Source organism: Culex pipiens, chromosome 2 (assembly GCF_016801865.2).
Source record: "Culex pipiens pallens isolate TS chromosome 2, TS_CPP_V2, whole genome shotgun sequence".
Lineage (NCBI taxonomy): Eukaryota > Metazoa > Arthropoda > Insecta > Diptera > Culicidae > Culex > Culex pipiens.
The window spans coordinates 108,551,176-108,565,492 of NC_068938.1; the positions used below are offsets into that span (position 1 = coordinate 108,551,176).

Here is a 14,317-nt window from a genome sequence, read left to right on the forward strand (position 1 = left end):
CGCAAATCGAAGAGGGGTCGGGGCAACTGCTGTGTGAGTTAGCGGAGAATAACCCAGAGCATAAGCATGAGCATGAGCATGAGCATGGTTGACTGCCAATGAGCTGCTACTCCGTTATTGACAGATCAGCTGAAGTTAAACAATGAATCAAAAATGATCAGTGGGAGCCAACCATCCGTTCACTGTTTAACCCCTGAAGACCCCGACTTTATTAGTCAATACCGGCGCCCTCCCAAGAAGCCTGCAGTTCAACAAAAGGGAGGAATGTTAGTCCGATAGTTGAAGTTGTAGACTCATCAAGCACATAGTTTTTCGCTATATACTTGTTGATACCGCTTGAGACCGTTGAATCCACAGCATCTCCTTCAAGCATCACGTGATTTTTTTTTGGTTAGTAGGATAAGGTATTGGCTTTTCGATGCCTCCCGAGCTACGAAGCTATGGGGAGGACTTTCATAACAAACCCGTCGGCGAGCCTTCCGAGCAACGATGCTATGGGAAGGTCTTTCTAATTAGCACACCAAAACACTCGCGCACAGGTATTTAAATACTGAATAGGGTAGGGTAGTCATCAATGAGACACTTTTGGTTTTCAACTTTCAACGATTTTTCTAATTTTTTCATCAGCATGTTTTAATGAGCTTTTAGTTGCATTATCATTCTTTTAATGTGTTCTAACATTGACAAAAATATGAGATCGATCCGACATCTACAGCCAGAGTTATTCAACTGTCTCATTGTAGACGCACTTGGCAGGAACAATGAGACAGCTGGGGAACAATGAGACACACTACGAAAATCAACATTTTTCCAGCAAAACATCATGTTTTTGTATTGTTCCATTGCAGGTGACTTACCTTGAACATTTTAGAGCATTTTGCCAACATGAAACTTTTAATAACAAAAGTTACACTAAAAAGTATTTCAATTTTGTAAAATCCATATATTAATACCAAATAACTTTGTATTTTTGGTTAAATGAAGTTTAAACTCTATAAATATGCCAAAAATCACTTTTAATTCAAGTTTTGAAAGATTTCCATCGATTTTGAAAAGTTTATTGAAGAAAAATCAAAGTGTCTCATTGTTACCCATGGGCTGAAATGAGTGGGGAACAATGAGACAGCCCTGGATTCTGAGTATATTCTGAATTTTGGCCAAATCTAATGAAAGGACATTGTAGACCAACTTAATCCCTATAAAACGTCGAAAGAAATTTGAAGAAATATTAGTTTTGGTGTAAATGGCAGCCTACGAGCGAAAAAGTTTTGTTTTTCCATAATTTACTTTTACACCCCAGAATCAAACATTTATGAATTACTTTTCTAGGGAGCGTCCATAACCAAAGCCACTAATATGGCAGACGTGTATCTAGTAGACACACCTTTCCCCCAAATATGAGCCTGATTGGTTGAAACTACGACTTGTGAGAGCCATTTTATCATTGTTCCCCGTGTCTCATTGATGACTACTCTACCCTAAATGTTATTTTTCATCACGATTACCCAGACGACATTGATGATATAGGAAGGACTTTTTTACAGTCATTTACAGTAATAATTAAACTTATTTTAATGCAACAATTCACACGACGTCGTGCCTCCCGATCAACGATGATGTAGGAAGGACTTGAGCAAGCCAATCAGGATGAAACACGAAATAAAATTCTCTTCTTTTCACACACAATGCCACATAATTGACCGCGCGTCACCACCCAACAAATTGAACTGATTTTCTTCTGCTTGTGGGCAAGCCAACCAGGATGAAACACGAAATAAAATTCTTTTCTTTTCACACACAATGCCACATAATTGACCGCGCGTCACCACCCAACAAATTGAACTGATTTTTTTCTGCTTGTGGGCAAGCCAACCAGGATGGAACACGAAGCAAAATTCTCTTCTTTTCACACACAATGCCACATAATTGACCGCGCGTCACCACCCAACAAATTGAACTGATTTTTTCTGCTTGTGGGCAAGCCAATCAGGATGAAACATGAAATAAAATTCTTTTCTTTTCACACACAATGCCACATAATTGACCGCGCGTCACCACCCAACAAATTGAACTGATTTTTTTCTGCTTGTGGGCAAGCCAACCAGGATGGAACACGAAGCAAAATTCTCTTCTTTTCACACACAATGCCACATAATTGACCGCGCGTCACCACCCAACAAATTGAACTGATTTTTTCTGCTTGTGGGCAAGCCAATCAGGATGAAACATGAAATAAAATTCTTTTCTTTTCACACACAATGCCACATAATTGACCGCGCGTCACCACCCAACAAATTGAACTGATTTTTTTCTGCTTGTGGGCAAGCCAACCAGGATGGAACACGAAGCAAAATTCTCTTCTTTTCACACACAATGCCACATAATTGACCGCGCGTCACCACCCAACAAATTGAACTGATTTTTTCTGCTTGTGGGCAAGCCAATCAGGATGAAACATGAAATAAAATTCTTTTCTTTTCACACACAATGCCACATAATTGACCGCGCGTCACCACCCAACAAATTGAACTGATTTTTTTCTGCTTGTGGGCAAGCCAACCAGGATGGAACACGAAGCAAAATTCTCTTCTTTTCACACACAATGCCACATAATTGACCGCGCGTCACCACCCAACAAATTGAACTGATTTTTTCTGCTTGTGGGCAAGCCAATCAGGATGAAACATGAAATAAAATTCTTTTCTTTTCACACACAATGCCACATAATTGACCGCGCGTCACCACCCAACAAATTGAACTGATTTTTTTCTGCTTGTGGGCAAGCCAACCAGGATGGAACACGAAGCAAAATTCTCTTCTTGTCACACACAATGCCACATAATTGACCGCGCGTCACCACCCAACAAATTGAACTGATTTTCTTCTGCTTGTCTTAGCGGAGAATAACCCAGATGCTTAAAAACTGGGTGATGAATAGAGCGAATGCGTAGCGTGATTTCCGAATGATCCCACTTTGTTTACACCTACAAATTTGGAAGCTGTTCAAGCACAAGCATGACTTTTTTCTTACTGATAAATGAGCTGTTTTATGTTTAGTTGTTTGTGTTTCATTTTGGTTAGTTTTTGATATTTTTTGCTGGAAAATTGTGTGTGTGTGTGTGAATCAAATCAAGATTAAGACAGCTTCTGGATAGATATAACTGCATCGACTCCATAAACAATTTCAATTCACAATTTTAAAAAATGACGATCTCGCCTTCAACTTTGTAAAGATTTCTTAACTTCAATTTCAAGTCCTCAAAAGCCAACAAAAAATCATTCTTGAACAAAAAAACTTTTTTTAAAATGATCGATAACAATACTCTCTACTTCTAGCGAACAGTAAATTGGTTCCACTTTGACAGTTCAAAATTGAGGCCGTTTTGCGAACCACTATTCAGCAGCCAGCTTAAAATTTTTTAGAAGTCTAATTATTTCTCAAATGACTATTAAATGAGTTGCTTATGCTTAAAAGGTCAAAATAATTTAAGCAAAACCTATACTTTTGGGTACTAAAATTTTCGTAATTCAAAGACGAAACTTTTGGTACCGGCGCCGAAAAATCCAGTTTTTATTTTCAGAAAATCATAACTCGGAATCCTGTTGATGACCTCCTACCATTTTTGAGTGTGTTTCGTAAAATTTCCCAGGGAACCGGATAAAAAAAAGTTTTAGTCATGAGCTCTTTGGTCATACATCGTCCAATCAGAATTTTTAAGTTTCATACGACCTTTTCAAAAGTTAGACTAGACTTTTCGGTCCTATAACTATTTTTCTTAGAAATGCCAGCAAATCAAATTTCATTTGACTTGTAAAATCGGACAAAATTGCGCGGAGTTTTTTTGCTAGATTTTTTTTGAAAAATGTTATGTTTGCGAAAATTTACGAAAAGTGATCATCCATAAACCACGCAAACTTTTTTTTTGAAATCAATCGCCAACGATCGCCACAATCGCCACGTGGTTTATGGATGGCCCCAATTGATTTTTTTAATGAATGCACTTTTCGCAAGCCGAAATCATAGATAGTAAATAGATTGAAAATATGAAGATTTGTAAAATTCTTGGAACTCAGCTAGAAAGAAATAGTCAATGAAGCCGCAACAATTTTTTTTATCAAATTGATCAAGCTTAACAGTGTTATTTGATATCGCTTGAAAGAGTTTTTCCCATGAACAATTTTTAATCTAATCCATTACACGCCACCATGTTGATTAACCTTGACGATAGAACGAAATATCAATGATACACTAAAAACGTGTTTATGCTTTAGTCTTCTGCTATGACTATCCATCATGTGCCATATTAGTGGTCATAGGCACATATCAAAGTCAAAGTTGAGATGACGAGCAGCACTCAGCGCAATGATCTATCATTCTAGACTAGCGGTGATTGATGAACATGCAACTGTGCAGCATTAGTTGACTGCGAGATACTTTGTAATTTGGCCAACATGATCATCCTCTTAATTGTTAGCTCCACGTACTTACCTTAATCAGAGCAGCTCCAGCGATCGCTCCCACGCACTGGGACACGATGTAGAAGGCACCCTTCAGTATGCTGATGTCGGCCGTTACCATCAGTCCGATGGTGACCGCGGGGTTGATGTGGCAGCCGCTCACGTGGCCAAATGCCTGTGGTGTGGACAAGACAAATAAACGGAACGAAAACGTTAAAGCTATATGCTGGGGCTATTAAAGGGCTTTGATGGCTTTCAGGGGGGTTTAATTTTGGCTGCCGGTGGTGGTGATGCGATTAACAAATTGTTTACGCGTGCTTCGAATTTATGACCGGCGGTGGGAACCGTGGCGAAGTGATCGCCATTTGGTTGATTTTCTCGTGTTGATAATTGTGATGACCGTAATTATTGGGATGATTGATACGAACGGAACGGAATTTTTGGCTTTGAACCCTAATCAAGGGCAACGTTAGAGGTTGAAAGATTCCATAAGAAACTCGAACGTTGCATAAAAGCTATACGTCATTGTTGTTGGCAAATTTTCGGGAATTCCTGCTCCCGACTAGAAAGTGACCCAAGGTCTTTGTAGCCCCTAACTCATGCTGAGTTGCGTGATTTGCAAAATTTTATTGCTCAGGATGACAGTAACGAAAATGGCGAGAGAGGTGAAATTGAAACGTGAGACGTCAATCAAAGGCGGGTTCCGGTTAACGCCCGGTCATTAGGCGTCAAAGCCAGGAACCGCGACGAAAAGAATAAATACCATCATCTAAAACACGACATGTAAACAACCTGTTTCTTTTGAGACCCGCTGGCTTTTGATGGGGGAAATCCCGGTCAGGTTAAAGTTGTTTACGATCGTCAAAAGGGGAAAATGACGCAGCGATTTTTGCTGCACTTTTTTTGGGACTGTTATTGAGAAGATGAATAGAAATTGATAGTGCTGGCCATGAACAAATAAAAAAAAAAAACCCTCAGACCAAACAATTACCACACTGTTCTACTTAAAGCTAATAACCTTTTCCGGTTTCCGGTTGGGATTCCATCCAAACGCGCAAAGTTTCAAAAGGTTCAACAATTTAATATTTTTAATTTGCGAGCTCTTGATTCGCGGAAGCATTCCACAAACTAAATACTTATTGAAATTCCAGTGCGGCCACCGGCACGATGTGTGTGAACTTGACCTGAAGGTGCTGAAATTCCACTCACAGGTTGAGACTGAGACTGAAACGCACGTGTGAGCCTTAACTTTACTTAATAGACAAATCAGCGCAAATTTTCCAATATCCTCTCATTCATCATTCAATAAGTGTGAACATTATAGTAATGGGAATCAGCAAAAATGCACGATTTTGGTGCTGCTGGTGGTGCCCTACGGATGGTTTGCTGAGGGAAGTCGTGATCTGGAACAATTAAGGCTGAATGCACTCAATGAAGATGTTTGTGGAGTTAAATTTGAACTACACTAAACAACAAATCTCTAGCTTGCGTTTCCCGAATGGAAAAATCCAGAGAGATGATTCTTTAAATATGTTTATTTTTATCGAACTTAATAGATTTATAGAGGGATAAAGCAAGTTTCGTTACCAGTTTAAGAATTTTTTGTACATAAAATAATTATTTTGCGAAATATTTGATTGATTTTTTTTACTTCTGAGCTTCTTATTAGAAAAAGGCGAGGCAAATGTTAAAGCAAAGAAAAGGCTCGAGAAAAAATTTACTAAAATTGTTACATTTTGTATGAGCTACGTACATCAACCACAAAACGGCCAAACAATGCCGATAATAAGGCGATAGATCAACGGAAGATCAATGCCGCTACTTACGGCGATTGAAGGATCACTTCATGTCAAATGAGCAGAGGTAAACGATCGACGCCGCCACCATCATTCGCCGGAGAGGTCACTAATAAGTTAATTGACTGATTGTTCCAAGGATGGTGGGTGGCCCACTGCCACGGTCTAGGTGGTCACCTACTGCCTCCTAGTTCTCGACATTCTTCACAGCGGCTAGCTGACTGGCATAGCCGCAGAAGAGGCCAATGAGTTAAAACACTGACTTCAAGTGAGTCGTGCCAACCGACAACAACCAGTACCGCACGACCAGCCAAATCTTGAACACAATACGGCTGATTGATTGGGCCGAAGGTGACTTTGTACTTGGCGCGACGCCGCGGGTTCCCCCCAATCCGAGGGGGAGAGAACCATATGGTTTTTGAAATTCTGGGGCACATCGCGAAAAGTGCGTCATGAATCGGTAACATTTACACGCGTTTTATCTGTTAATTAAAAATCTGCGAGCATCACTGCTGGTTGCTAAATCTGAGACTTACGCATCATAATAAAGTGATTGTCTCACCCCCTGTCGTGGTTTGGTTAGCCTATTTTTTTGCTGTTGTTACAAAGTGCCAACGTGCTCAACAAGTTCAGCAAGGTTGTGCCTTAGAACTGGCAGCCGTAAACTGTTTGCGAATAGATACCGACCGTACCAATTAATTCAAATGCTGGTCGAGAGCATACCGAAAGGAGCAAAAAAAACCTCTGCCATGTGTCTGCCCCCTAACTCAAGCTTGTGAAATATTAAAACAAATAAACAAATGATTAATTTTCATTAATTTGCATCTTTGCCCGCCAAAAGAACCAGAACGCGTGTAAATTAAGACGCCAAACCAGTTATTTCCAATTCATTTATGCTCGGTAATTGGCATGTTTCGCGTGCTCTTCATCATCCTATTTAAAGAGAAGTCCGCAAACCGATCCTCTCCGAACCCCCTTCAGACCACTAAGTAACTTGTAAGTAAGTGCACACACACACACTCTCATTGCTTTCATGCATCCAATCATTAGCCACCCAACAACAACACCAACAATGACGTTTCTTTACAATTGCATTGAAGAGAGTCGAGAGAAAAAAAAGGTGACGCACTCAAACCAAGACGCATTCGAGGGTTGAATGAAAAGTACCTACTTCATTATTAACTGCGAGATACAAAAAAAAAAATCAGCGCTCGCCGATGGAACAAATTGGGCATCGCGAGCAGTTCCATCGTGGTCGTGGTTGATGGCAATGCGTTAATGAGTAAATGGATTAATTTCCTCGTGGTATTTAGTTGGCAATTTGTGTGACTAAGAAAAGCTGAAGTATCCAAGTTTTGAAAGATTTAACCGAACATGTTAGGAAAAAAAAACAACTTTTTCTCTTCGAGCTCTTTCGATGAAAGCCAATCTATTTACCAAACTTTTTTTGTAGATTACACAAGCCATTAAAAATGTTAAAAAATAACTGCACAATACGGTAACAAAAAATTGATTTCTGCGACACCCAATTTTGAACCAAATCGGTTCAGGTTAAGGGTCACTGTTAAACGTTAAAGTTGGTAAAAAAATCTGTTCATACAAAGTGTCATTTTTTTATATCGCAAATAACTTTTCAGGATCAACATGGATCGATTTGCTTTCTTCGACATAATTGTAAAGTGTTAAATTCCACATGAGAATCTCACTCTCGATAAAAAATTACAGACAAAAAACATCACCTGCTGGGAATTAATCGAAAATTTTGCCTTTCTCCTTACAGTTTTTCAAAAATTTCCATACTAACTTAAACTAATAACAGCGACCCCTAAACCATAACCAACCTGGCTCACAATTAATGGCCTATCTACAATCACTTAGCTTAGAAAATTTCACTTAGCTTAGGAATTTGAATCAATGGAAATGGAGCCGAGCTTCTACAATGGAAAAGTAATCAAATTAGAAACTGACGTATGGTTTGAAAAATTTCAAAATCTACGGTAAGTTGACGTTTCAATATCAAAGGTAAACAAACAACTGCATAGCAACGTATATCAGCCCAGCAAAATTTCTAAGTTGATTGTGGATGACGGCCGTAAGTTGCGTACTTTCCTAAGTAACTACTTTACTTAGATGTTCTAAGCTAAGTGATTGTAGATAGCCCATAACGCAGATTTTTTGCCTAAGAAATCGAGCCAAGGAGTGTCACCAATATTTTTTCAAAATTTTCTATATTGTTGTTACCCTTCAGCACAATTCTCGAGTTTTTTTTAAAGGACCCATAAACATGTGAAAGACAATAGCTTATAGGTCCTTCTCACAAAAAGGCCTAAAATTTCAGTTCAGTGAGAAGCATAATCATTTTCATGCCTTATTTTCAACACTTTGTAACATAAACATTTCAAGTCTTTTTTTATAACTTTATGCATGATTAAAATACAGTCAATCCAAAGAGTATTGAAAATAGAGCGCGGACTCGGAGCAAATTTCCGCTAAATTTATGGTACCAACCAAAGGTACAACCGTAACGCCTTCGATGAGGTGTTACGAGTTTGAGGCGTTATGCTTTTTTTTTTGTTGTGACTTTTTTGATCACAGCAATCCCTCTTGATTTTTTTAAGTTGACAGTTCGATTGGATTCAAGGAAAGAAAACATCAACATGGAAAATCTTTCTACAGGATTTTCAGGACCGGGCCCCGGGAACAGTGGTGTTGGTGGTCGATCCAGTCTCTCCCGTCTCTCCCCTTCATTAAGGGTCATTCTGTCGCAATCTTTTAGGATCGGGTTGCGACCGCATTTCCGAGACAGAAAGCCTAACCCAGACTCTAGATGACCAACGAAACAGCTGTTCAATCCGGCCTTTGTGATAAACAGTCCACTAGGTGCCAACAGACTTACAATCAGGTAAGCTCAATATTTTGACGTACGCTAAACGGAAGCAGCTTTTAATTAAATTTTGCGATTTTTTACAGATCCTGCTGTTTGATGTGAATCTTATTACGAATCCGATCCGATCCCGTTAAGCCTGGCAAAACTCCTGCTTCCGTGAACGAACTTGAACATTATTGAATGATCGGTGCAGAAAAAACAGGTGGTGCTGGACATATTTTTTTCAACGGCAGCACCGGAATCAAATCTATAATGAACCTAAGGACAGCAAGTTGACGCAGCTTTTAGCGTCCCTCCTCTTTTCGCTATCGAGAAATTAAAAGTGAGAGTGTGTGCGTACAACATGGAGTTAAATTTTTCAAAGTGCCATGGGAACCTTCACACCAACTGCACAGAAAGTTTAACTCCATGTTGCACACACTCTCACTTTTAATTTCTCGATACCTATACATGCTTTTTACGAGATTTTCCTGTTCATATTCAAATTTTCAGTTATCGAATAAAACAGTTGTATGCACGTTATTCATTTATTGATGTTTGTTTTTTGAAGACTTGGTCACAAAGACCTGTCTGAGTCACATCTTGGTCCGTTTCTTCAGAAGAAAGATCGACTTGCACAAACGCTGCAAGCGCCGATGTCCTCCGAGTTCTCCTGTTCCAGATTCGGCGCAATTCTATTGTCGCTGGTACACTCCTTCCGGTGACGAGTCGCTTTGCCCTGTAGCTCAGCATTGCCACACGGTGTTCTCTAGCAGAAGCTTCTGCAAAACAGTAGAGACATCAACGACAAGCTCGTCAAACAGATCCCCTCTTTGCCTTACCCTGCATTTTGTCCGAGATGGTCTCCTGCACCAAAACATCAGGTTCCGGATGAGGATCAAGATGAAGATGCCGAGACCCACGAATAAACGGCTGCAGCTAGTCCGAGCAACCAGCCAGGGTAGGGTGATTTTCATCTAGCTACACGCTGATCCTGGCCGGAGTGGACAGCACGAGATCGTACATTTACTGCATAAATCCACACGGTTCGACGCTCAAGCGGCCGTATGTGATGATGGGTTCGGGAAATTTGACCGACATTTCCGTGTTTGAGCCCCGCTGGAAGCCGGACATGGAAGAGGAGGAGGGCAAGAAGCTGGTCTGGAACTGCTTAATTAGTTATCCAAAATAAATCGCACCAGTACGGTTGAACTAGACAAAACAGCTGAATCGAGCTGTCAAATCGCAACATGGAGTTAAACTTTCTGTGCAGTTGCTGTGAAGCTTACCAAGGCTTTTCAAAAAGTTTAACTCCATGTTGCACGCACACACTCTCACTTTTAATTTCTCGATAAGGTTAGTTTGCATTATTTTCCCTGATTAACAAAAACACTCTATTTGACAGTTTATTTTGCAAAGAGGTGAAAATATTTGACAGCAGAAACTGTCACCAAAAAAGTTACCCTGACAGCCGGACCGGGCCGACAACGGCCCGAAAACCGCCGGACGGCTCGACAAAACGGCCCGAATTCCGTCAGTTTGTCCGACGGAATTCGGGCCCTTTTCGTGCGTATATGCAACACTTTGTCCGACGATCGTCGAAATCGACGTTTGAGAAAATCGACGTTGACGGGCCGTTGTCGGGCCGTTTTCGGGCGACTTTGTTATTTAGATTGTCCTGCCATTGTCGGGTGCTCTCGTTTTGGATTTTTGGGTTATTTAAATGAAAATAATTAAATGTTGATCAATACATTTTTATTATCCTGTTTTTACAACAAATAATCCACAATCTTGGCCATACTGGAAGAAAAAGTTCATGAAAAAGTTGGTAATCAGAGGTGCCAAAAACTTTTTGGATGTTGGATGATGGAAGTTTGATGCGTTGCTTGGAAATTTAGATTCCTGAAACAAGGATTCGAGTCAGCAATAGATGAGAACCAAAAAGCTATTCTGAATTTACCTCTTGCATTTTACCGTTTTCCTGGTTCAGAAAGTCCCTGAATTTGAAACCTTTGTATTTGAGCATCGAGCCCATCGCTCAACAGCACCGCCTTCCGGATTGACGCATCGGAATCTGCACAAACAATGCTTTTTGTTTTAATTATTTCTATTTTTAACTTATTAAATAACCTTTTCGTGGTGGACTTTGAAAAAAAATTAACTGTCATCCAATTGCGTAGCCTACTAGTACCAACACGAACTGCAGATGTCACCTTTGACATTCGATGAAATGCACGACAAATGCTCGAAAATGGCAGGACACAATCGACATCGAGGGATAACGCTTCGAATCGCACGACCACCGGACTTCAGTCTAACAGGGTATGCTGAAGGGCTGTGTACCTGTGTACCGCGTTACGGGGTCAAAAATAAATCGCCAGTGTACCCTCTCATTTCCCTTCTCTCTGGTCAATCCCCGGTGTTTGATCACTTTTTCGTTTGACACTTTTTTAGTTTGTACTCGGTTGTTTGGTCAAAGTCAAACTAAAAAGTGACGCTACAGCGCTGCACAGGGTGTGAAACTAAAAAGTGACCCCGTTCGTTTGACTACAATGGTGTCAAACCATAGGGGTTTCAGTGTAATGCTACTATCAAATAAAAGCAATAAATCCATGAATTCATAACATGTTTTTTCATCCTAAGAAAGGGGTGACTTAAGAGGCAGTATTTGTAAATATTGCTCGGTTTGTTCTAGAGGTCGAATCGAGGTGCTCTGATTTGGATGAAACTTTCAGCGTTTGTTTGTCTATGCATAAGATGAACTCATGCCAAATATGAGCCCTCTACGACAAAGGGAAGTGGGGTAAAACGGGCTTTGAATTTTGAGGTCGAAAAAACATTAAAAATCTTAAAATTGCTCACATTTCACTTCAAAATGTACCGTAGACATCCAGGATTGGTTTGATTTTTTCTCATAGCTTTTGCAAATAACTGTTAAAAAATGATTTTTTAAAACCTTAATATCTTTTTCCAACAGCCTCCAACACCCATACTCCCATAGGTCAAAAGATAGGTGATTTCATGCACTATAAGCCTACGGAAATAACTTTTTGGCCAATCGCAGTTTTTTTTCATAGTTTTTCGATTTTTCTATAACAAACATTTTACAACGTTAGTTTTTGCCCTGTAGGCCGCCATAGCGGCACTTTTTGGTCTCAATTTTGTCATATTCGGAATCCTTGGAAAATTTCACGTAAGTTAGAAGTATTTTAAGATTTTTAATGTTTTTTCCTTAATCTCATGAGATAAGGAATTTTTAAGCTTGCAGTTGAATTGTTTCAAACTTTAAAAAGGGCTTAAAGGGAGGGGATCCCGTGGTCAGAATTAGCTCAAATTTGGAATTTGGTTCCGTGATGGGTCAATCATTGATTTCAGAGGGTAGCACCGGAGGGTACCCGAATTTGGACCACTCTAGGGTGTAGTAATGTGTCTAGCAGGGAAGTATTTTCGGTGATTGATTCCAATCAAAATGAAAACTAGATATTAACCCATTTATATTGTATGCTTGAAATTTAAAATCGTCCATAATAGTCACTCTCAACAATAGTACCCTCTACCCTAGACTAGACCAAGAACCGAGCCTTCCCTCTTCACACGGAGGTCGGTTAACCAGCGGCAACTGCAAAAGCGTTTCCCCAGCAGCCGCCGCGATCGCGATCTCTACCCAGCCAGAGTTCAACTCGGCCTGGGTGCTTGGCGATCTTGGCCGCCCGAAGGTAATTGGTTCACGGAGGCACTTACGGTATTGGCGGGGCAGTCTTGTGTAGTATAGGGTACCGTTTTGTTTGTCATTTTTCCCCCCACGTTCTCTCAAACATTTCTCCGCCGCGCGCGCCTTCCGCCCCCCGGAGCTCTTGCGGGGTCTTAACAACTTGTTTCGCGCGCGCCCTCCTAGTTGCCACCCTCTTGGACTTCCAGCAGGCCGACCGGCCGGCAGGCCACTGAAATTGCATAATCCCTTTTTGGTGGTCAGCCACGACCGGACCCAGTACACATTGTAACCTTGACATCTCGCGGACTTGTGGTTCACGAACTGTGTGCGGCCTGTGTCTTGACGGGGCCACGGAACGCGCACACACACACGGGTTGTTGTTGTGTTATACATGTGACCGCGGAGCAGGGGGAGAGGGACCTCTGGGACAGTTGGCAATTATTTATCCGATTCGCCATTCTTGAGCGAGTGGCGATTCCGAAAGTCTTTAAAATTAACATGACTGATTCGAGCCTGCACCCTGGAGCCAAAGTGAGCGGAGACAGTTTGGAACCGACGACGAGGACCGTGTGGGACAACAAAGCCGCATTGGTCGCATTAATTGATCAATTTTAATTTGGCAACAATCAGGGCCACCGAAGGTTTCTCACTCTCGTTGACTTTGTCCACATTGTATCTGCTGCTAAGCCGGCAGAACTTATATCTAGCGATGGATTATATTTTTTCGCGCGACTCGCGACTCTAATGATGATGATGATGGCTTCAAGGATGGCCAAAAAATGGCAGATTTAAATTTAACATAATATGTCAAAGCAGTTTGTGGTACAATTATTGTGATTTCCTGTTTGCTCATAATTCTATTCGTCCATCGTGGGAAAACAACGATAATTTTACCAGCTGTTGGTTCGCCACCATAATGGGAATGATGTTACACGCGACTGTAAGTGCCAAAGTGATTCATCATGCTGGGCTCTACAATTGCCTTTCAAAAAAAAAGAAATCTAAGCCACAGTGGATTAAATTAGGATAAAACAATAGTAACGATGTTTTAGGGAGCTAAATTTTGCAAAATTTTGTGGAAAATCTTACTAAGGTATCCTACCATTCTACGTTTAATTGTCACCGGGTTTTTTTCATTGACTTCTGATTATTTTTAAAATTTTCAGAAAAGTTTACTGATAAAATCATAAAGTAGGTCTTGAAATTGAAAAAAAAAATGCAATGCCTGGGTGTAAAATAAATGTTGCATTAGGTATTTAATGAAATTTTATGTTATATTACACCCTCAAATATGTAGCCTATCAGTATGGGAAACCCACTTGATCGAAATGTCAAGCTCATTTTTAACCTTTCTGATGGCTGAGCGGGCTAAGGTATTAGTTTTTATTGTTGATGCTGGGTATGAATCCTGTCAATTGCAACTTTTTTTTGTTTAAAAAAATTGTACATGCTCTGTGTAATATTAGGTGTCCTTTGAGCAATCTT

General features: G+C 40.4%; 1 protein-coding gene across 6 annotated transcripts in view; it reads right to left on the reverse strand.

Moving 5' to 3' along the window:
• The window catches only part of LOC120415674 (aquaporin AQPAe.a), a 113,883-nt gene that overhangs the window by 17,416 nt on the left and 82,150 nt on the right, over window positions 1-14,317 (reverse strand). For all 6 annotated transcript variants that reach the window (XM_052706856.1, XM_052706855.1, XM_052706857.1 and 3 more), the window contains one exon: window positions 4,490-4,633. In XM_052706856.1, the coding sequence (XP_052562816.1) occupies window positions 4,490-4,633 (144 nt within the window). The remainder of the gene's footprint in view (window positions 1-4,489; window positions 4,634-14,317) is intronic.